Below are 22,014 nucleotides of genomic sequence, written 5' to 3' on the forward strand. Positions count from 1 at the left end.
TTCCTCAGTGTTTTAAGAGATTTATTTTGAGATTATGGTAGCATTAACAATGTTTTTGAAGTCCTCAGATTTTAGAGCTTCTGCTGTCATTGAGGATCATATAAAGCTTTGCTGCCACCTAATGTGATGATGAGGAGGTGCATGCCAGGGTTACTAAAATATATTCTCAAAAAATGCACTCAAAAATGTTATTTTATAAAACAGTTAATTCTTTATACTGAACCAGGAACAGCTGAAGGACTATTATGCAATTAGTCTTTTGTCTATGCAGCATTTGTAGGAGAAATATGCTGACGTGAAACTGATAAGACGTTTTTGTGCCACGTTGCACATGGACACAAAAGTTCTACATCCTCATAAAATTCTGCATTGCTCGAATTTTTACCTTTTGTATCAAGTTAGATTAGTTTGTAAAAGCAAAAAATAAATAAAAATAAAAATAAATAATAATAATAATAATAATTTGTCAGAACAGAACGTCCTATTACTGTATATGTATGGAGAAGGCAGCTAATATATCACATATTGAGCTGATATACCAATTAGAGGTGGATTAATTTAAAGAGGCAGATTAACACTAATGTCAACATAATTTGTTCCAATAATCTTTGTAAGACAGATGCTGCAAAATATTGCTAAACAGCACAAAAAGACAAGGCATAAGAAACATGCCAATAACTCAGCATATAATAAGCAGGGAATTATGTTTTCAGTACCCTAAAGTAGAAATAGACAGTTGCCAATTCTGATGATGATAACTTTTATTTGTGTGCTAGATACCAAGCTATGGATGTGTAAACAAGAAATGATATTAATTGCATGACAAATGTATCTGGGGAGAAAGTGTGGCAGGTAATGGAGCTCAGTAGAAATACTGCATGGTTTAATTGTTTTTGTGTGTGTGTGTGTGTGTGTGTGTGTGTGTGTGTGTGTGTGTGTGTGTGTGTGTGTGTGTGTGTGTGTGTGTGTGTGTGTGTGTGTGTGTGTGTGTGTGTGTGTGTGTGTGTGTGTGTGTGTTTTATACAGTTTGTGTGTGTGTGTGTTTTTTCTTTCTTTGGATGACATTTTTCTGTAGACATATGTGACCACTTCTATTCCTTTTACTTTCCCTTTCACATACATTATTTCCCTTTGTAAGTTGCAGAATATGACCAACCATGTAAAATTGTCTTGGCTGAGAATAACTACATTGGAGGCCTGTGGACACAGGTGGATCGGCCTTTACTAATTTTATTAGGCTAATCCACTAATTGGTACAGGTAATCAACACTTAACAATTGTTTTCTGTCAAAAAATATATATTTACACCAATATAGTAAGATATATTTATGTTTTTGAAAGAAGTCTTTTATGCTCATCAAGGCTGCATGTATTTGATCAAAAATACGTTAAAACAATAATATTGTAAAATATATTGCAATATAAAATAACTGTTACTACTGTAATTTATTTTAAAATGTAATTTATTCCTGTGATGCAAAGCTGAATTTTCATCATCATACTCCAGTGTTCAGTGTCAACTGATCCTTCAGAAATCATTCTCATATGATGCTTTTCTACTTAAGAAACATTGATTATTATCGATAATAAATATGTTTAATATTTTTGTGGTTACATATTTTTTGTAATACATATTTTTCAGGATTCTTTAATGTCTATATTATAATTATAATATTTCCTGTCTCTTTAGATTGATTTAATGCATCCTTGCTGAATAAAATTATTAATTTCTTTCAAAAAAATATTCATAACCCCAAACTTTTAAACAGTAGTGTATATTGAATGCAGATGAGAAAACAAAAAAGTACAGTTATCACTTTAAATATATCATTCTGTACTCATGGCTTTCTATAGATTCTGAGTATTTCATCCTCTCATAAAATATTATGGCTTCTTATTAACATTACATTACAGACTAACATTCCATCCATTATATGCGACCATATACATTAGATTACATGAAAGAATACTGTAGTTTTGCTCAACACCATCTACAGTAATAACCACGAACACCATCACAGTCCAATGCTGAATTATACAGTGCAGTTCAAAACACACACTGTGTAATCACCCTTTCAATATGACTCCTTTTCCTCTGTCATTTTACATATTCACTTTACAAATAAGAATAGCAGCACCCGTTCCATTTTAACAGTAAGTTGATGTCATGTATATTTCGACAAACTATCTCTGAGAAACATATGCTTAGATGAAAATGGCCGTTCATTGCAGTGCTTCAACAGAGGCACATTGGTCAAATTTCATTCATAATGCATATTTCAAAAGTCATGTACAGAATTACTGATGCTGAAGCAGTGCAGAGGAACAACACTGGGTTGAATCTTTAGCTGGTTAAATGTTGTGTGTGTCCTTGCATAGGTCACATAGAAAAAGGCCAAGAGAATACCGAGGTCCTGATCCAATGAGTGCACAACCGAGTTTACAAAATAAAAATGATTGCAACTTAAACATCGCTTCCAAAATAGGAAACATAATGTGCCATATTTTCCCCTTTCTTTGTTATTTTCCTGTATTGGTGCTTTTTTTATGAGGGTATTTCTGTGCAATCCCATAGGGCACATGGGCGGCAATGGCACCCATCTCTACAGCGCCCTCCACGTGAAACATCTGGTCATCAAAGTAGATGTGGGGCCGGATTTTCTCCAGCATGGGGCCTTTTGGTGCCCCGGCCAGGAAAAGAGCCTCATCTATCTCTAGTCCCCAGGCACGGAGAGTCTTTAAGGCACGGATGCCTGAGCTGGCTGCGCTGCGGGCCGTCACAAGGTAGGTGCGGATGGGACAGTCCAGACGGTGGCCTTTAGCATAGAATTTCTTCTGAAGTTTCCCGAGCACTTCCAGGAAACCTTTCAGTGGCCCCTGTGAGGTAGAGAGATATATTAAATTATGTCTGTTGTAGCATCAACTACATTGAAGAACAGGACACCGGTTGTTGGAGATTCAGCTTTATATAATATATAAATTTAATATATTATGTCTGCTAATTTAAAGATGGTGTGTCATTATTTACTCCACTGGTGACAATGCCAGAATTATAATTCTAAAGGATTACAGAATAATAATTTATCCAAAAATTTAAATTTGCTGAAAATTTGATTTTGTTTCTTCATCAGAACTGATCTGGAGAAATGTAGCCTTACATCACTTGTTCACCAATGGATCCTCTGCGGTGCATTGGTGCCGTCAGAATGAGAGACCAAACAGCTGATAAACACATCACAATAATCCATAAGTAATCCATCCATTAATGGAAGTTCCTCTATAAATAATATTGTTTTCTATATTTGTCTTGCCTGAATCAGGAGAGAAATATGCATAAATCAATCACCATTTTCAACAGTTCTAAACAAATATGTGGATTTTGATCTGAAAAGACAACAGCGAATGAACTTTTTCACTGGAGGAAGTGTTATTATGGATTATAAATATTTTGGACAGAAGTGATGGTTTAAAGTTAAAATACCTTAATGATGGATATGTTTCTTACAAACATTCAGTTTTTTTCTTCACAAGACATTGATGGATTACTGTTATCATGTGGATTACTAGTGTATTATTGTGATGTGTTTATCAGCTGTTTGGACTCTCATTCTGACGGCACCCATTCACTGCAGAGGATCCATTGGTGAGCAAGTGATGTAATGCTACGTTTCTCCAAATCTGTTCCAATGAGGAAACAAACTCATCTAAATCTTGGATGGCATAAGCATGAGTAAATTATCAGCAAATTTTCATTTTTGGATGAACTATTCCTTTAACCATGCATTTTGCATTTGCTCTGTGTCTCTTTTAAAATATAAACAGATCAAATGGATAAAAATAAAAATGCATACATGATCTAACAATGTGTTTTCATTTTCCCTCTCATGCTCGAAGAACTTGTCCAGGCCGTGGGCTTTAAAAATACGCTCAGATTCATCAGAAAAAAGAACAGCGTCACCATCAAATGCCACTTTCAACTGGGTCTTGGACACCTCAATTTGTTTTTCTGACATAAACATGGTGGCTGCTGCAATCCCTGTAAGAAAACAGCAAAGACATAGATAAAGCTCACCAGCCTAAAAGCTGTGCGATGATTGACAATTAAAGGGTGTTCTTTAAAGACATTAGGGCAGGACCCATTAAGCCTCAGTAAAACAAATAGGTCATTGGATTGTTAAATCGATGTGGCGTTCAATGCTTTCCCCCACTTCAGTTAGTTTTATTTAGCTTACTTTATATACAAGTTATTTATGCAGTAATTAATATGATGACTGTAATATGTGTACAAAGCGACAGACAGTATGGAGCTCATGTGCTCAAAGGATCTTTAAATGGCAAACTGCAAACTCCTTTAGAGTAAAACTCCTTTAGAGTAAAATTCAAATTTTTCCTTTGAGTTACTGAATGTATTTGTGCTACAAGATGAAGTACTAGGCAGTTGTATGTGTTATCTCATATTTGCTGTGTCCTAACCTTCAGAAAGGGCTTCCTGAACCTTTGCAGTATCGGCAGACAAATACAAGTTTGTATGCCACGCTTTCAGGTACCCAGTGGGGCTGCTACCTCCTGTCATGCAGAACCGCTCAATGAATAGATCTGGGGATGAGATAAGAATAATAAACAGCAATTTACATTTCATGAGAGACAGATATTATAACATTTACATTTATGCATTTGGCAGACCCTTTTATCCAAAGCAACTTACATTGCATTCAACCTATTGTTACACATTTAATCAATTATTACAATAGCCAGCATCCAGTCTAATGCTTTTTTTGTCTGTTTTTATATAAACTCTCAGGGAAAAAAGTACAAAAGCTGTCACTGAGGCAGTACCCTTTCAAAAAGTAACCCCTTTGTACATTATTTACCCATAAAGTTAAAATATTAGTACCTTTTGAAAGGGTATGTACATGTGATCAAAAAAGAGTGTATATTGATCAGTAGATAGTAAATGTGGTTAATTTGGCAATCTATGGTTTATAGTGACACCTAGTGATGTGGATGCAGTATCAAACTAACACGACTAACCTCTCACACAAGTATACATTTAAATACATTTATCGAAAGCAGTATTAGCTGTAGCTTTATTTGTAAAACCTTTTTAATGAGGGGAAAATGTCGTTATAAATAAAGGAGTTTTTCCCTAAGTTATTTAAACAGTGTTAAAAGGTCACTGTTCTCGATTAAAAGACTATTTCGACACCTCATTTATGAACTGTTTAACAGATGGAAAGCTTAGACTGGTGGGAAATGTTGGGGTTATGTGCTCCTTTTAGCCTTTGACACATTAGTGCATGGGTGCCAGCTCAGTAAGACATCCGCAGCAGGTTTGATTTACATGACGTCAAGCAAAGTTTGCCCAGCCAGGAGTAAAGGATAAGGTACAGTCAGCTGATCATTATCTCAAAATGAACCCCCATCAGCATCCTGGTGTAGAGTGGTGGAGTCTTGTATCATCCTAAAGGTGTTTATTTTGAGATAATGATAAGAATTTTGCTCTACATAACTCTACATTACTTATAAGGCTACTTAGCAAATAAGTGAATACATGGACATGAAATATTGATTTTAGTTGTATTATCTTTTAAAAAATGAAATTGTGGAGTGCAATAGGAGACAAGAAATTAGTACCAAACAGGATAACAAGAACAGTGTCAAATATACAGTTTAGCCTTGTTATACAAAAATATGTGACCTGTGACCAGAGGATGCTGTGACTGACCAATCAGAATCAAGTATTGCTGAGAGCCATTAAATAAAGAGATATATGCAGTTCAGAGATGTAAAATAACCTAAATGAGATTTTAAAAAAAAGGCTCAGGTGAGAGGAAATACATTGAGCACAATGCATGTGATTGGCTGATGACACCACAATACCGGTGACATCAAAGCAGGGAAAAAATTTTTTTCATATTATTCATTGCTATTGCTAAAAAATTATACTGTTTTAATAAAATATTAATATGAAATATTAGTGATGTGAATGCATCTACAAGGGGTTAATGTTCTCCAGTGAGAATAGCACAGAAACATGAGAGACATTTTGAACACTCTTGATATTTTAGATCAAATAATCCTTCATGGGATTTGATTGGCTCTTGTTTCAAAGCCCCCAAAAATATCTGGAAAATAATTATCGGGCTTTAGATGAAAGAAAAATATTTAGGCCCATTCCTATTTGTTGTATTCTTTTGCATGATTTTTTGCTTTTTTTCTTGCTGTGATGTATTTTGGAACTACTGCAGCATTAAACTCACATTTATCATCTAACAAACATCTAAAATACAGTATTTCATGGTACAGGACACAAAGTTCTGACTTCAAATGCTTCATGAAACGTCAGTTCATATCCGTATATTTGTTGTTCTGTCCAAAGAGAGGCCAAAGAATGGAGAGATGTTTATTTTTTCTTCAGTCAGCCACCAGAACGATCAAAACCAGTCCAGCTGGGGCACTGCAGGGAACTGAGCAGGAAGTGGCTGGTTTGTGATACAAAGGTTAGAGGTGTCACATGCATCTCTGTGGGAAGATATGATTGGCCAGCTGGAGATTTATCTTCTAAGAAAACATTTGCATTTACAGTTTTGTGTCCTCAGAATCATGTCAGTACTTTGTATCCCATGCCTTTGACTTATTGATTAATCTACACTGTACTGTTTTATTGTTTATGATTTTACACTGAGTTACCTTTATTCACATTTTACTGCCTTTTATCAAAACGCATGTAATTTTCTAAAATGAATAATCATTTTCTTTCTTCTTATTTTTTAACTGAGTATATACGTTACATACAGGTTACAGTTTTTGCAGTAATTAAAGGGATAGTTTACATAAAATTAAAGTTTTGTCTTTATTTACTTACCTTCATGATCTTCTGTGAAACACAAAAGAAGATATCTTGAAGATTCTTGGTAACCAAATCTTTTTAGTTTTCAAACAAGACATTTCTCAAAACATCTTTTATGTTGCACAGAAGAAAGAAATTCATACAGATTTGGAATGACATGAAAATGAGTAAATGATGACCGTTTTCATTTTTGGGTGAACTATCCCTTTAAAAATTATCTTTCAGTGTCAACATTGATCACCCAAAGATAGCATCGTGGACCTTTCTGACTATGTACTTCTTTATGGAAAGTATGAATCCAGCTCACTGGAAGGTCAGCAGTATACTTACTGTGGTAGTTGATGGTGTTGATAAGTCTGATGCCTACATTAGCATGGTTGTAGGTAACTAGCACAATATCAAAAAGCTCCTCGCTTTCTGGATAGAGCTCCCGCAAGTGGTTATTTACTGCCTCCAGTGCCTGAGAAAACACACAAAATAATGTGTCTAATCAAATGAAGCTATTTTGTAAGCAGTTGATTATGGGGTGGGCAGTGACAATATTACAGTCAATATTGTAATAAATAAAAAAAAAAAGTTCACCCATAAAATTAATATTTTCTGAAAATTTGCTCACCCTCAGGTCATCCAAGATGTAGATTGTTTGTTCATCAGAAAAAAATGTTAAAATTTTTTTTTTTGAGAAATTTAACATTACATCCTTTGCTTAGCAAGAGAATGAGAATCCAAACAGCTGACAAAAACATCACAATAATTCACAAGTAATCAAGTGCACAAGCTTTGGGTTTGTAATAAACAAAATTCATCATTGAGATGTTTTCAAACCGCTGATTCCGGCTAAAATAGTCCTCTATTGCTTTCGCTAATGGAAAAGTCATCTTATCTGAATCAGGAGATAAATATGCACAAATCAAGCATAAATTACATGCGAAAACATTCCAAAACCTTTCTAAACAAATATGTGGATTTTGATGTGAGAGGACAACAGGGGATGGACTTTTTGCACTCGATGAAGTGTTATTATGGATTATGGACTCATATTTTGGCCAGAAGTGACTGTTTAAAGTTAAAGCATCTTAATGATGGATTTGTTTCTTACAAACATGCTGCTTTTCACTTCACAAGATGTTAATTGATGGACTGAAGTGGATTACTTGTGGATTATTGTGATTATTTATCATTTGTTTGAACTCATCTGACGGCACCCATTCACTGCAGAGGATCCATTGGTGAGCAAGTGATGTTATGCTACATATCTCCAAATCTGTTCCAATGAAAAAACAAAATCATCTACATCTTGGATGGGCTGAGGGTAAATCTTCAGCAAATTTTCATCTTTGGATGAGCTAATCCTTTAAGGCAATGCCCTAGTGTTTGTTTAAAAAAAACAACTCATAACTTGATAATGCATTATATTTTTCAGTCTTCAAATATCATTGCGCATTATTACCTTAACCAATGGGAATGCTGGGCCAGGAGCAAAGGGCTCATTTTCGTGCTCCACCTGATACCTGAGGTACTCCTCTATTCCTTGTTGCTCAAACACCTTCTGCTCTTTCTCTGTGTGGAACAGAACCCTCGACGACACAGCAATGGTGACCGCGTTCTCTGGTTTGGGCTGAATAGGGATGGTGAAAGTGCTGTGAGACATTCATCACATATTTTGAGCGTATAATACACAGGTACAGGGTACCCAGGTTCTCTGTTTATTTAAAGCATGTGCACTGATTTCATGAAAGTGGTCTATATGACTCATTCACTAAAGTTTTCTGAAGTCAAATGATGTGACAAATATACTGAAATTTAAACTTTCAAATAATAATCTTCCTCTCCATCTCTCAAATTCCATTTGTGTGATTTGAAAATGCTCATATTTAAATATTACATATTGCAATGTAATATAATAATATGGTTATTTTAGTATTATTTATATACTATTAGTACTTTAATAATTTTAGTATCAAATTTAGTAATTTTGTTGTCATTGTTTAAACACTTTCAATTTTCATATTTCTATTTAACTTTAATTTCTATTCATTTCAGTTTTAGTCATTTTTGTACTGCAGCTCAAACTTATTTTATTTCAGCTATTTGCCAAGGCAATATTTCAAATTTTCATTTAAGTTTTTTTAAGTTTAAGTTTTTTTATCTAATATTTTATTTATTTAACTTAATTTGAGCCGTATTTCAATTAACAATAATGTTTTTTTTAATATAGTTTTACTGGTTTTTAGTATTTTTATTGGTGAACAATAACAACACTGTTCAATATAAGAACCAGTAACCTTTGGGGTCCGTGTACTTTTTCGTTCATTCATTATTCTATTTCGGAATGAAAGATGAAATTTAAAAAAGGGCGCAGCTTGGTTTTTTGTTTGAAAGAAAAAATGGCTGTATTTTGTTTTCCAAATGTATTGTTGTCATCAAATAATAGTATTAGAAACTTGGACGAAAAAAACGAAAAAAAGGTCAGTGTACGGTCCGTGTACGTTTTGATCATTTCATTTCTTATTTTGAATGCAATAACAAGAAATGGAAAAATGGCTCGTTTATTCGTTTTTCCGTTTAGTTTAACAAACGGAAAATGAGATTTTGGCTCGATTTCTCATTTTTTCGTTTGAGGTTTACAAATTGGTTTTGCTTCAGTATTTCATTCGCACTTGTGGGCGGCGCTGAAACACTCCTCTCATCTGATTGGTCGAATCGCTCCACCTTAAGCACGGTCTTTTCATTCTTTAAGGCAGAATAATGTCTGAAACCACCACTCACTGTTAATTAGCATAATAATTGAATCAGATGTTGCTGGACACATAATTCGCGCTGCTGTGACTTGCAACTGACCGTTTTAAATTATTTCTAGGTTACAGTATTGTATGAATATTGTCCCACTGATAAATACGGTGCAAATAGTTCTGTCTCCTTGGATTAAAGTGAAGTGGGAAAAAAAAATAGACTGAACAGTTGCATGATAATCTGTCTGTAACATTTACCACTCTCGTCTTTTAAGTCAAAAGGCACTAAGTATGTGTGTGTGACATTGATAAATAATTGTGAAAATTAATAAAGTTAAATTTATGAAATAAATTAGTAATATTAGTTTTATCACATACTAAATTGGTTGATGTTTCTCTTCTTAGTCTTCTTTGTTGGGTTTGAGAAAGCCTACATATATTTGAACATTATTTTTATTTATTATGAGAGTAACTGACACCGACTAGAACTTTAATGTTTCACCAAATTCAGCTCAGATCTTCAGACTCGTCTGACTCGTTGCTGTAAACTGGTCAGACTTTTACCTTCCCAAAAAATTCTAGTGACTTTTGTTATCTGAGCAATGAAGGCATTAACACTTAATGTCCACTAGAGGGGGCGACAGGTTTTAAAAGTCCAGTCTACTCTTTTTCTGTTTACATCAGTTTAAATGACAAATAAATACATGAATTTCATGTGTGCTGCCATGAATATGCCATATCTGTGTACAAGAATAAACTTCACACTTCAAGCTGTACAACTACTTAAAACTTCCCATTCCTATTCCCATCCAAATTTATTTTAGATATAGTTTATCCACACTGGTTTATGCATTTAATGTTTGTCCATCTGGAACTTTTATTTTTCATGAGCTGTATATTTTAAGATGTACTAGGTGTTGATAAGTCACATGCAATGAATCTAAAGAGCTAATGTCAGGGCACTCAGTCCTGATCCCGGAGGGCCAGTGTCCTGCAAAGTTCAGCTACCCTGAATAAACACACCTAAGCTAAGCAAGGTCTTCAGGATCAGTAGCAATGTCCAAGCAAGTGTGTTGGAGCTGAACCCTGCAGAACATGCAGCATGAGATGAACACAGGTTGGGGGGGGGGGGGTATAATATAAAAAGTCAACATTAACTGCAGCTTGTGCCAAAAAAAATTATTATGTTTTGGAAAACAGCAAGTCAAATGTAGAGGGGCCACACACTTGCACTGAATACCCGTGTTACTTTTTTAGAACCACATTTGTTCCTTCTAGTTTACTGTGTTTTGGTTAGGATATTGTGTGTGTGTGTGTGTGTGTGTGTGTGTGTGTGTGGGTACCTCTGCAGATAAGACACATGAATGTTTGCTTTAAGATTGTCACTAGGTTTGCCCTATGTGCTGATCCCTGTGTATTGGAAACAATCTCCTGAATCTGTCTGGAAACATTTTCCAGGCCATGAGTGGCCTCCAACACACCCACACACACATATATATTATAGTCGCAGAGATGCTGATCCCTCTGTTTTTCAGAACCTTAAATCACAAATCGAGGAGATGTTGGAGGCAGAGGTACGCACACAACAAAAAAACGGCATCTTTAAAAAAACTAACCAAAACACAGTAAACTAGAAGGAACAAATATGGTGCTAAAAAAGTAACATGGGTATTGCTCATGGGTGTGGCCCTCTATTCTACATTTGACTTGCTGTTTTCCAAAACATAATAATTTTTATTTGGCACCAGCTGCAGTAGTTAATGTTGTTTTATATTATACAGCTATCATTGAGCAAAGGTATATCCCTCGCCCCCAGCTATCACTGAAGAACCTGTGTTCACCTCATGCTGCAGGAGTGTGTTGGTGCAAGGTGGATGGAGATCTCAAGGCAGTGCCCTAAATGCAGATCTGAAGATTTTGTCATCACAGGAGTTGCAGGCCTATCCAAAGTTCCTGAAGTCACTAAGAGTTTTGTGTAACAGTATGCATTTTCCCACTTCCTGCAGTAACTTCTAATGTTCTTGAAACCACTAAGAGTTTTGTGTAATTCTGTGTCGAACAGTTTGCATTTTTTTCCACGTCCTGCAGTAAAATTTGTTCAGTCAGTAAGGACCAAGCAGGGTATGTGCAAATGTGATAGTTTTCTAAAACATTGCAGTTTTGTTTGCATGTTTTGTGAAGATTAAATAAAATTTGTACAGATTACATTTTCCATTGTACCTACTGACGTACACCTCTGCATGCAGACACCCAACTGTACAAATTAATTTATAGATTTAAAACCCAGTCCTGAACCTGGAGAACCATGTTCTGCAGAGTTCAGCTCCAACACACTTGCTTGGACATTGCTACTGATCCTGAAGACCTTGTTTAGCTTAGGTGTGTTTATTCAGGGTAGCTGAACTTTGCAGGACACTGGCCCTCCAGGAGCAGGACTGAGAGCCCTGACATTAGCTCTTTAGATTAATTGCATGTGATTTATCAACACCTAGTACATCTTAAAATATACAGCTCATGAAAAATAAAAGTTCCAGATGGACAAACATTAAATGCATGAACCAGTGTGAATAAACTATATCTTAAAATAAATTTGGATGGGAATAGGAATGGGAAGTTTTAAGTAGTTGTACAGCTTGAAGTGTGAAGTTTATTCTTGTACACAGATATGGCATATTCATGGCAGTACACATGAAATTCATGTATTTATTTGTCATTTAAACTGATGTAAACAGAAAAAGAGTAGACTGGATTTTTTTAAACCTGTCGCCCCCTCAAGTGGACATTAAGTGTTAAGGCCTTCATTGCTCAGGTGTAGAATGTATTTAGGATTTTTTGGGAAGGTAAGTCTGACCAGTTATACAGCAACGAGTCAGGCGAGTCTGAAGAGCTGAGCTGAATTTGGTGAAACATTAAAGTTCTAGTCGGTGTCAATTACTCTCATAATAAATAATAAGAATGTTCAAATATATGTAGGCTTTCTCAAACCCAACAAAGACTAAGAAGAGAAACATCAAGAAAAATGAGAAACACTTAAGACCATAAAAATGCAGATAGCTGAAGGCCACTGTCAAAGAAATAGGGGGGCTTCCATACCACCTCAGCAGTTTTATATTTTTGCCAGCAAACTGATGCACCTCCATTGCCATGCCAAATTAACAGTGATGAGTGGTGGTTTCAGAAATTAGGCAGTAATTAAAACAAAAGGAGCCCCTACCAGAGTATTCAGCGAGTACAGTGCGAATGAAATATTACCAAACCAAATACTTTCCAGAAAAAAGGCCAACAATTCACTAAAAATGTTTTTTTTTTTTTTTTGGTCTTATAAGGTATTCTAATTTGTTGAGATGAATTGGTGGGTTTTTGTTAAATGTGAGCCAAAATCATCACAATTAAAAGATACCAAAGACTTAAACTACTTCAGTCTGTGTGCAACAAAAAACCACATGAGTTTCACAATTTGAGTTGAATTACAGAAATAAATGAACTTTTCCATGACATTCTAATTTATTGAGATGCAACTGTGTATATATAAGCACACATGAAAGGAGAAATTCTTAAATAACAATGTCACTAAGGTATGGCAAGACTTCAGATGACGTAAATATAACCGAGAATTCATATTGACCACTTGTTATAAAATTATGAAAATTATTGCCATTTTATGGTGAACTATCCCTTTAAAAAGAGCTGGCAGGAATTTAATTTTGTGAAGTGCATAAAGCAGTTGAAAGAACAATATGAAACGCAATAGTCATCTCTCCACAGCAAGCAATCATGCGTCATTAAAGATTATCACTTTAGGTGAGAAGGCAAGAAGAACCGCAGCATGATTAATTGCAGAGCACATTAGAATTTGGGTGTCCGGTTTTAGAGTAGATCGGACAGGAACAGATAATTTGAGATTATCATCACAAGCTCTATTAAGGAGAAGAAGAATTGGGATTATTCAGTGTGTCAGATTATCATCACAAGCTCTATTCCCGAATTTGATTATTCAGTCAATATTTCATATGCTGCCACACAGACCACTGAGAGAACCTGTGTTCTGTAATTCAGTGGAAACTGCTGGTGATGTATCAGGTGGTGTAGTCGGTAATGTGATTCCCAGCAGCCACATGGCCACACATCATCTGACTGATGGCTGCTCAGTATGTCACAGGAAACCACCAGGAAGTGCAGGGCTAGTTAATTTTGGAAAGGGGCTGACGCATGAAGATTGCTGTTTGTTGTGTTTGATGTTCAGTCAAACCGGGTGACAACCCTCCAACCCGAGACGTTGTACTGTTTGGGGGGAATTGGTGGGGGAAAAGGAAAAGCCTGTGTAAATTGATCTGTGATGATTTAATAATGAGTTAAAAACCTCTTTCCCCAAAGAAACCGAGGCCGATTTGCCATTCCAGATGAAAGGAGCCTTAAATAACAAATGTCACTCCCTGGCATGCTCAGATGAGTAAATATCCTAGAATTCATATTGACCATGTGATCAGGACTGAAAATTTATTGCCATTTTTGGTGAACTATCCCTTTAAAAAGAGCTGGCAGGAATTTAATTTTGTGAAGTGCATAAAGCAGTTGAAAGAACAATATTAAAAAGAGCTGGCAGGAATTTAATTTTGTGAAGTGCATAAAGCAGTTGAAAGAACAATATGAAACGCAATATGAGGCTGAAGAGCACATTAGCGTGTCCGGTTTTAGAGTAGATCGGACAGGAACAGATAATTTGAGATTATCATCACAAGCTCTATTCCCGAATTTGATTATTCAGTCAATATTTCATATGCTGCCACACAGACCCAGATCAAACTAAAATTAAAAAGTATGTTTTCACACTGTGCAAGTAATGTTTTCAACCTGTGTTCTGTAATTCAGTGGAAACTGCTGGTGATGTTGTGATTTGGTGTAGTCGGTAATGTTGTTCACACATCGTATGAATGTGGTGGCTGATCATTGTGATAGGAAACCACCAGGAAGTGCAGGGCTAGTTAATTTTGGAAAGGGGCTCCCACATGACGCAGCCAGATTGCTGTGCGTGCTGTTCAACATGCCCTCAACCGGGTGACAACCCTCCAACCCGAGACGTGTACTGTCTGGGGGGTTATGGGAAAAGGACAAGCCTGTGTAAATTGATCTGTGATGAGTTAAAAGCCTCTTTCCCCAAAGAACCAAGGCTGATTTGCCATTCCAGATTGTCCGTTTAGTTTATCTTCCCTGAGTTTAAAGGCTCTTTTGAGATTTGATATGGGCTGTGTATTTTCTCTCCCTCGTGCTAGGAGATCCTGAGAGATTTGATCAGGACTAGAAGGTTATGAGAGTGGATAAGAGGACACTGCATTACAAAGGGAATGGGCTGATGGGGCAGTGGGGCCAGAATTTAACTATTCAGCACTTTGATAGAGGGAACATTTACTCTAAAAGCCCTTTACAGATCAGGAAAAAGTGAACATTGGATTGCTGTTAAGTATCTGTTCTAATTGTTTAAATTGCAACTTTGGTGCCCACTTACCAGCTATAAGTGATATTTTACCTGCAGATATTAGTTTTCTGAATCAGACAGAAACGTAAAGGCAAAACACAGGGAAGCAAATGAGTTAATGGTAAGGGGAAAAAGTTGAGAATATGCAAACATTTACGGTGTTTTAGGGGGAAAAAATTATTTAAAAAAAAGGTTGTTTTAGGGGGATTAAAGAAAGACCTGGATAAAGATCATAGATGATAGATAGATAGATAGATAGATAGATAGATAGATAGATAGATAGAAAAAAGGAAAAAGTATACATTTTTATAATGAAATTCTTTTTTTTCTAGATATGTAATTTCTTCTAGTTTATTAATTTTAATAAACACAACAAAACAAAATAATCACATATGACTATAAAAGACAAGTTATTTAATTGGCAAAAAGTGTAAACCCTGAAGAACATTCTATTACTGAAGCTTCTGAAGGTATGCATTTTGATCATTTCAGTTTTTACACATATTTTCTTTAATTATTCAAATATATTGCCAGTCAGTTGCTGTAAATAAAATAAAATGATAGCAGAAGTACTATAAATACTTTGGGAGGTCTTCGAATATTGTCTTGGACAAGTGGGGCCATGGAATCCAAAAGGTCGAGAACCGCTACTATAGACCATATTTTAGTGAAAAATAATATATTCTATTTTTTTGTTACAATTTTTATAATATATTCCAATTTTTTTTTTTAAATGTTTATATTCAAATTTGTATTCTGCATTATAAGTCACTAAACAAATTCATTTGTGAAATTCAATTTAATTAAATTTTTCTGATTGCATAAGTACAAACCTGATTCCAAAAAAGTTGGGACACTGTACAAATTGTGAGTAAAAAAGGAATGGAATAATTTACAAATCGCATAAACTTATATTGTATTCACAATAGAATATAGATAACATATCAAATGTTTTGAAAGTGAGACATTTTGAAATGTCATGCCAAATATTGGCTCATTCTGGATTTCATGAGAGATACACATTCCAAAAAAGTTGGGACAGGTAGCAATAAGAGGCCGGAAAAGTTAAATGTACATATAAGAACAGCTGGAGGACCAATTTGCAACTTTTTAGGTCAATTGCAGGCAACCTGGATTTGGGTATAAAAAGAGCCTCTCATAGAGTGGCAGTGTCTCTCAGAAGTCAAGATGGGCAGAGGATCACCAATTCCCCCAAATGCTGCGGCGAAAAATAGTGGAGCAATATTAGAAAGGAGTTTCTCAGAGAAAAATTGCAAAGAGTTTGAAGTTATCATCATCTACAGTGCATAATATTTTCAAAGATTCAGAGAATCTGGAACAATCTCTGTGCGGAAGGGTCAAGGCCGGAAAACCATACTGGATGCCTGTGATCTTCGGGCACCTTAGACGGCACTGCATCACATACAGGAATGCTACTGTGATGGAAATCACAACATGGGCTCAGGAATACTTCCAGAAAACATTGTCGGTGAACACAATCCACCGTGTCATTCGCCATTGCCGGCTAAAACTCTATAGGTCAAAAAAAGAAGCCATATCTAAACATGATCCAGAAGCGCAGGCGTTTTCTCTGGGCCAAGGCTCATTTAAAATGGACTGTGGCAAAGTGGAAAACTGTTCTGTGGTCAGACAAATAAAAATTTGAAGTTCTTTTTGGAAAACTGGGACGCCATGTCATCCGGACTAAAGAGGACAAGGACAACCCAAGTTGTTATCAGCGCTCAGTTCAGAAGCCTGCATCTCTGATGGTATGGGGTTGCATGAGTGCGTGTGGCATGGGCAGCTCACACATGGGCAGCTTACACTGGAAAGGCACCATCAATGCTGAAAGGTATATCCAAGTTCAAGAGCAACATATGCTCCCATCCAGACGTCATCTCTTTCAGGGAAGACCTTGCATTTTCCAACATGACAATGCCAGACCACATACTGCATCAATTACAACATCATGGCTGCATAGAAGAAGGATCCGGGTACTGAAATGGCCAGCCTGCAGTCCAGTTCTTTCACCCATAGAAAACATTTGGCGCATCATAAAGAGGAAGATGCAACAAAGAAGACCTAAGACAGTTGAGTAGCAACTAGAAGCCTGTATTAGACAAGAATTGGACAACATTCCTATTCCTAAACTAGAGCAACTTGTCTCCTCAGTCCCCAGACATTTGCAGACTGTTATAAAAAGAAGAGGGGATTCCACACAGTAGTAAATATGGCCTTGTCCCAACTTTTTTGAGATGTGTTGATGCCATGAAATTTAAAATCAACTTATTTTTCCCTTACAATCATACATTTTCTCAGTTTAAACATTGAACATGTAATCTATGTTCTATTCTGAATAAAATATTGAAATTTGAAACGTCCACATCATTGCATTCTGTTTTTATTCACAATTTGTAAAGTGTCCCAACTTTTTTGGAATCGGGTTTGTATATCATTTCTATAATTATATATTGTACATTTATATGTGTGCATGTTTGTGTGTGTACATGCTATATATACGAGTGGGGACTTAAACCTGAATGCACTCCAACTCATGGGGACCTATGTCACCGTGGGGAACTAAATTGAGGTCCCCATGGGTACAGAAGCTTATAAACCATACAGAATTAGTTTTGGGTTTTTTGAGATTGTAAAAATGCACAGTTTTCTGTGAGGGGCAGGTTTAGGTGTAGGGTGGGTGTAGTGCGATAGGCAATACAGTTTGTACAGTATAAAAACCATAACACCTATGGGGAGTCCCCACAAGGACAGTGAACCAGACTGTGTGTGTGTGTGTGTGTGTGTGTGTGTGTGTGTGTGTGTGTGTGTGTGTGTGTGTGTGTGTGTGTGTGTGTGTGTGTGTGTGTGTGTGTGTGTGTGTGTGTGTGTGCGAGTGTTGAGAGTGTGTGTAGTGTGTGTGTGTGTGTGTGTGTGTGTGTGTGTGTGTGTGTGTGTGTGTATCTTGCCTTTTGTTAAACCCCACTGCCAGACACACTAATATATCTACTGAAAGACATGGATTTTGAAATGAATTTTCTTTGCACCCAGTAATGCGACTTAAAAACACTGTCAAATGTATTAAAAGCACCATCAAACTGAGCTCTTAAAATGCATTAACATAGTCCATGTTGTGGGTCAAAAGGTCATGCATTTAGTAGAGCAAAGCAGAACAGATTGTTAATGTGATGGCAGAGATGAAAATCTGCATGACCTTTTGAAAATACTTACAAAGAATATGCCTCCCTCCACCTTCCTGGCCCGTCTCACAGCTCCCTTCATAAAATAACATTTCATATCAACCTCCACGTCACAGGTTTACAGATTTGTCTGTTATGTAATGCATATTACAATACATTTATTTTCTGAAAGGATGAGATTGTCATGGTTGGAAATAAATAGGAAAACACAGGTGGAAAGTAAATACAACAGATGAGCCTTGTTGAGAAATGAACCACCAAACAATCCTTTCATGGTGACCAACAAAAATATTGGAAAATTTGCTTCTGATTCGGTAAATAATGCTGTATTTCACTAAGAATCATGGGTAAGTGATATTGTAGTGCTTTGGAGTGGCTGTTCTTATAGAAGGGTGTAGCTCTTCTGTGGTGATGTTTTGTTTAATGTGTTTTGTTTGAAGTAGTTCTTGAAAAATGCTTGCTAAGTGGTTTGTAGTTTTATTGATGTTTTATTCATGGTTCAAACTCTTGATTTAGTGATGTTAAAGTTATGGTTACAGACACCACGGGGGGTTCAAGATTGAGTTTTTGCAGCAGCTCGCCTCAGGAAATAATCTCCCGGTAAATAAACAAAGTAAACTGTGTTTTCTTTCCCTTTGACCAGCAGATCCTGAAAGTCCAGCTCTGCTTCTTTACACTGTGGATATTCCTTTAAAATATGAAGTAGGCATAGAAAGATACCATCCCTCTTCAAAAATTTTGTTTTGTTGTCTCATAAAATAGAAGAAATTGTCTATTTTTATCTCGAAACTGGGCCTTGGGATTCACAATAAAGACCAGTTACAGAGATGAGATTGAAGAACTGCAGTGATTGAAGTTGACCTATGCTTTTTATTGTACACTGTTCAAAGGTTTTGGGTTAGGATTATTATTATTTATTTATTTTTTTAATGTTTTTAAAATAAATATTTTAAAGAAGATCAAAAATACATAAAACAGTCAAATTGAACATTACTACAGTTCAAAACAACTGTTTTCTATAATAATTCACAGCAGCCATTACTTCAGTTTACAGTGTCACTTGATCCTTCAGAAATCATTCCAATATGCTGATTTGCTGCTCAGGAAATATTTCTAATTATTATTTATTCAATGTTTATTCAAGATTGTTTTATTTAACAGGAAGTTCAAAAGAACAACATTTATTTGAATGAATAAGATTTTTTTTTTTTTTTTTTTTTCATGATGTAAAAGTCTTTACTGTCACTTTTGATCAAATTCATGCATCCTTGCTGAATAAATGCATGAATTTATTTAAAAAAGGAAACATATTAATGACTCCACACTTTTGAATAGTAGTGTCTGTTGTAAATTTACAACATTTATTACTTAACCAAATAAATGTAAATATTTAAAGTATATGTTTGCATATTATCATTTATTTTATGGCAGGTTCCCACTGACAACTCTACATGCAGTAAATGAACTGTAATGTCTCTCTGGTCAATAATGTTGAAAATATTCAATTGCTTTTTTGTTTTTAAGACTTTAAGGTATGTTTCTGTACAAAAAAAAATAAAAATCCATTCCACTCAAATTAGATATTTTACTTGGCTAATGTGTGTTCATATAGGTCAAAGTGTATGGGCTGGTGACTTTCTATACCCACTAACTAGGTAAACTACTAGACAATGCTGGGAACAGGAACCTTGAATCACTTCTGGGTCTGTCTGGGGAAAGCAGTGCAAGTGTTGGAAATGGGAGAATACAACAAAGAGGAGAACGGCATTGCAGGTTATTAATAGATCTGGAAAAGGCCAGTGACGCTTAGAGCGTGTATAGAGCTAAAGGCTATGGTGAAGAAGGGAACTATCCACATGGTGTTGACCAGTTGAGCTGATTTTATGTCTATTAAAATGACTGTGCCATTAATAACACGTGTAAAGTTCTCTAAGATACAAAACAAATGCACTAGACCAGACAAAATCTCCTATTATAAAGCTCTGCCCTTGGAGGCAATGTCACTTTTTTATTCACCACAACATTTGACAGATGGCATTTCGATATCTTTACGCTGGAGTTAGCAGAGTCTAAAAAAGCAGTGTACGACTGAGCTGCACCTGCTGTACCTCTGATGGCATTATCTCCTTACATTAGTACTGTTACCTAATAGTGCTATCACCCCCACCCCCTGTCCCATTAAACCTGTTCTGTTTCTGTTTTACAAACACTGACACCACAGCAGGCGTCACAACATAAAAGGCTATGCTCCTCTTTATGTTTGTCCAATTATATTTCATGTAATTATGCTGTTCTGTCAAGCTACAGGTTACTATGAGGGGAAAGCGACTTAAAAGTGGGCGCTGAAATACATGCTCTAATGTATGTACACACTTCACGCACTAAATAGCCGGCAAAAGTGTGACCTCACCAGAAAAAGGACAGAAGCGATAGGAAAAAACACATCACAGTTAATGTTGTAGAGTTATCTATGCAAAAATGATGCACAAACTGAATGTGAAACACTGAAATCACAAATGGGACACTTACTGGTTTGGGCTTCTTTGTTGAACCCACATTTTCATGGATATCCTTGCTGTCGTCCCAGGATGCTTTGCTATCACCGTTTGAGGCTGACGGGCAGGTTTTGGGCAAGGAGTCTTGCCTCTTCATGACCTGAACAGGGTCAAGACTCATTCTCCCCAGCTCTTCTCATTAACGGCACACTTATCCGGGGCTGTATCACGCTGTGCTGTTCTCTCTGTTCACATGCACAGACTCTCTTCCACACACAGTGTATGTCTCCAGCTTTAGGTAGCACAGTACAGCTAGTATCCAATGCTATACTCCTGATTCAGTGTCTAATGATAGTGCTGGCTTTGGTTCTATGCGGCTATATCCTCTCTGCTCTGACGCTGTGTGTGACAAGTTATGTGTTAGTGTCTGACCCCTTCTCTCTTTCTTTCCCTCCCTTCCTACTCATCATTCACTCATGCACATGCCACCCTCCTCTCTTTCCCTCTATTCCCTGCTCTAATCTATCTGCATAATATTCTGATTGGATCAGCATCTTGCAGCCAATGAATAACGGGTTTCCCAGACAGCTGTTCTTACTGCTTCATTCCCACAGACACATACACAGATAGATATATAGATATATAGATAGATAGATAGATAGATAGATAGATAGATAGATAGATAGATAGATAGATAGATAGATAGATAGATACCAACACAAATGTGGCTGCTCTGTATTTTCTCCTCGCTATCCCCTTAATGCCATTGTAAGGGGGTGAAACAGCTCATTACCCAATAATCAGTTGCTAGGCAGCACTTCGACCCCATGTACAACCTCGCCAGGGATTGGCTGTTTAGTTGGACCCCTGACAACTGCCCTGGGGCCAGGAGTGACAAACTGTCCACACTGTCCAGTGCTGGCCTCTTCTGGGTGAAGGAGGAAATAGATTCTCATTCTCAGGGATTCACAATAGCAGTTTAAATATGACATCTAGATATTCAGCATTGCAGTGTGATATTGCATTGGGTAATGTAAGTTTTGGCTAGTTAGTTTGTATATTTCTTCAAGTTTGCGTGTCACCAAGCAACTCACAGACAGAAAGCTTGTCTGGCACGGCATATTAGTGGTGCGGAGATAGATTTCCCCTTCCCATTCTGTGTAATCATTCATCTACGGAATCCCTCTGGGCTTTCCATTTCCCAGTTTAGGGGACAAACCAACTCTAGCTAAATTCTGCTCCTCGCTCTCTATACACCGCTTCTGGT

The 22,014-nt window shown here is 36.4% G+C and overlaps 1 protein-coding gene across 2 annotated transcripts; it reads right to left on the reverse strand.

Moving 5' to 3' along the window:
• Window positions 1-1,706: 1,706 nt before the first annotated feature.
• Window positions 1,707-21,249, reverse strand: LOC109090711 (cytosolic 5'-nucleotidase 1A-like). 2 transcript variants are annotated; one of them, XM_042776875.1, is made up of 7 exons: window positions 20,782-21,245; window positions 18,284-18,328; window positions 8,301-8,468; window positions 7,181-7,310; window positions 4,474-4,596; window positions 3,852-4,036; window positions 1,708-2,877 (listed from the first exon to the last, which is right to left on the reverse strand). In XM_042776875.1, exons 1-7 carry the CDS (start codon window positions 20,926-20,928, stop codon window positions 2,521-2,523), a joined length of 1,155 nt encoding a protein of 384 aa, XP_042632809.1. In that variant the 5' UTR covers window positions 20,929-21,245; the 3' UTR covers window positions 1,708-2,520. The 2 variants fall into 2 exon arrangements, with proteins under 2 accessions (XP_042632810.1, XP_042632809.1); XM_042776876.1 differs by lacking the exon at window positions 18,284-18,328 and having other exon boundaries at window positions 1,707-2,877; window positions 20,782-21,249.
• Between the last annotated feature and the right edge of the window lie 765 nt (window positions 21,250-22,014).

The sequence above is a fragment of the Cyprinus carpio genome, chromosome A19 (assembly GCF_018340385.1).
Source record: "Cyprinus carpio isolate SPL01 chromosome A19, ASM1834038v1, whole genome shotgun sequence".
NCBI lineage: Eukaryota > Metazoa > Chordata > Actinopteri > Cypriniformes > Cyprinidae > Cyprinus > Cyprinus carpio.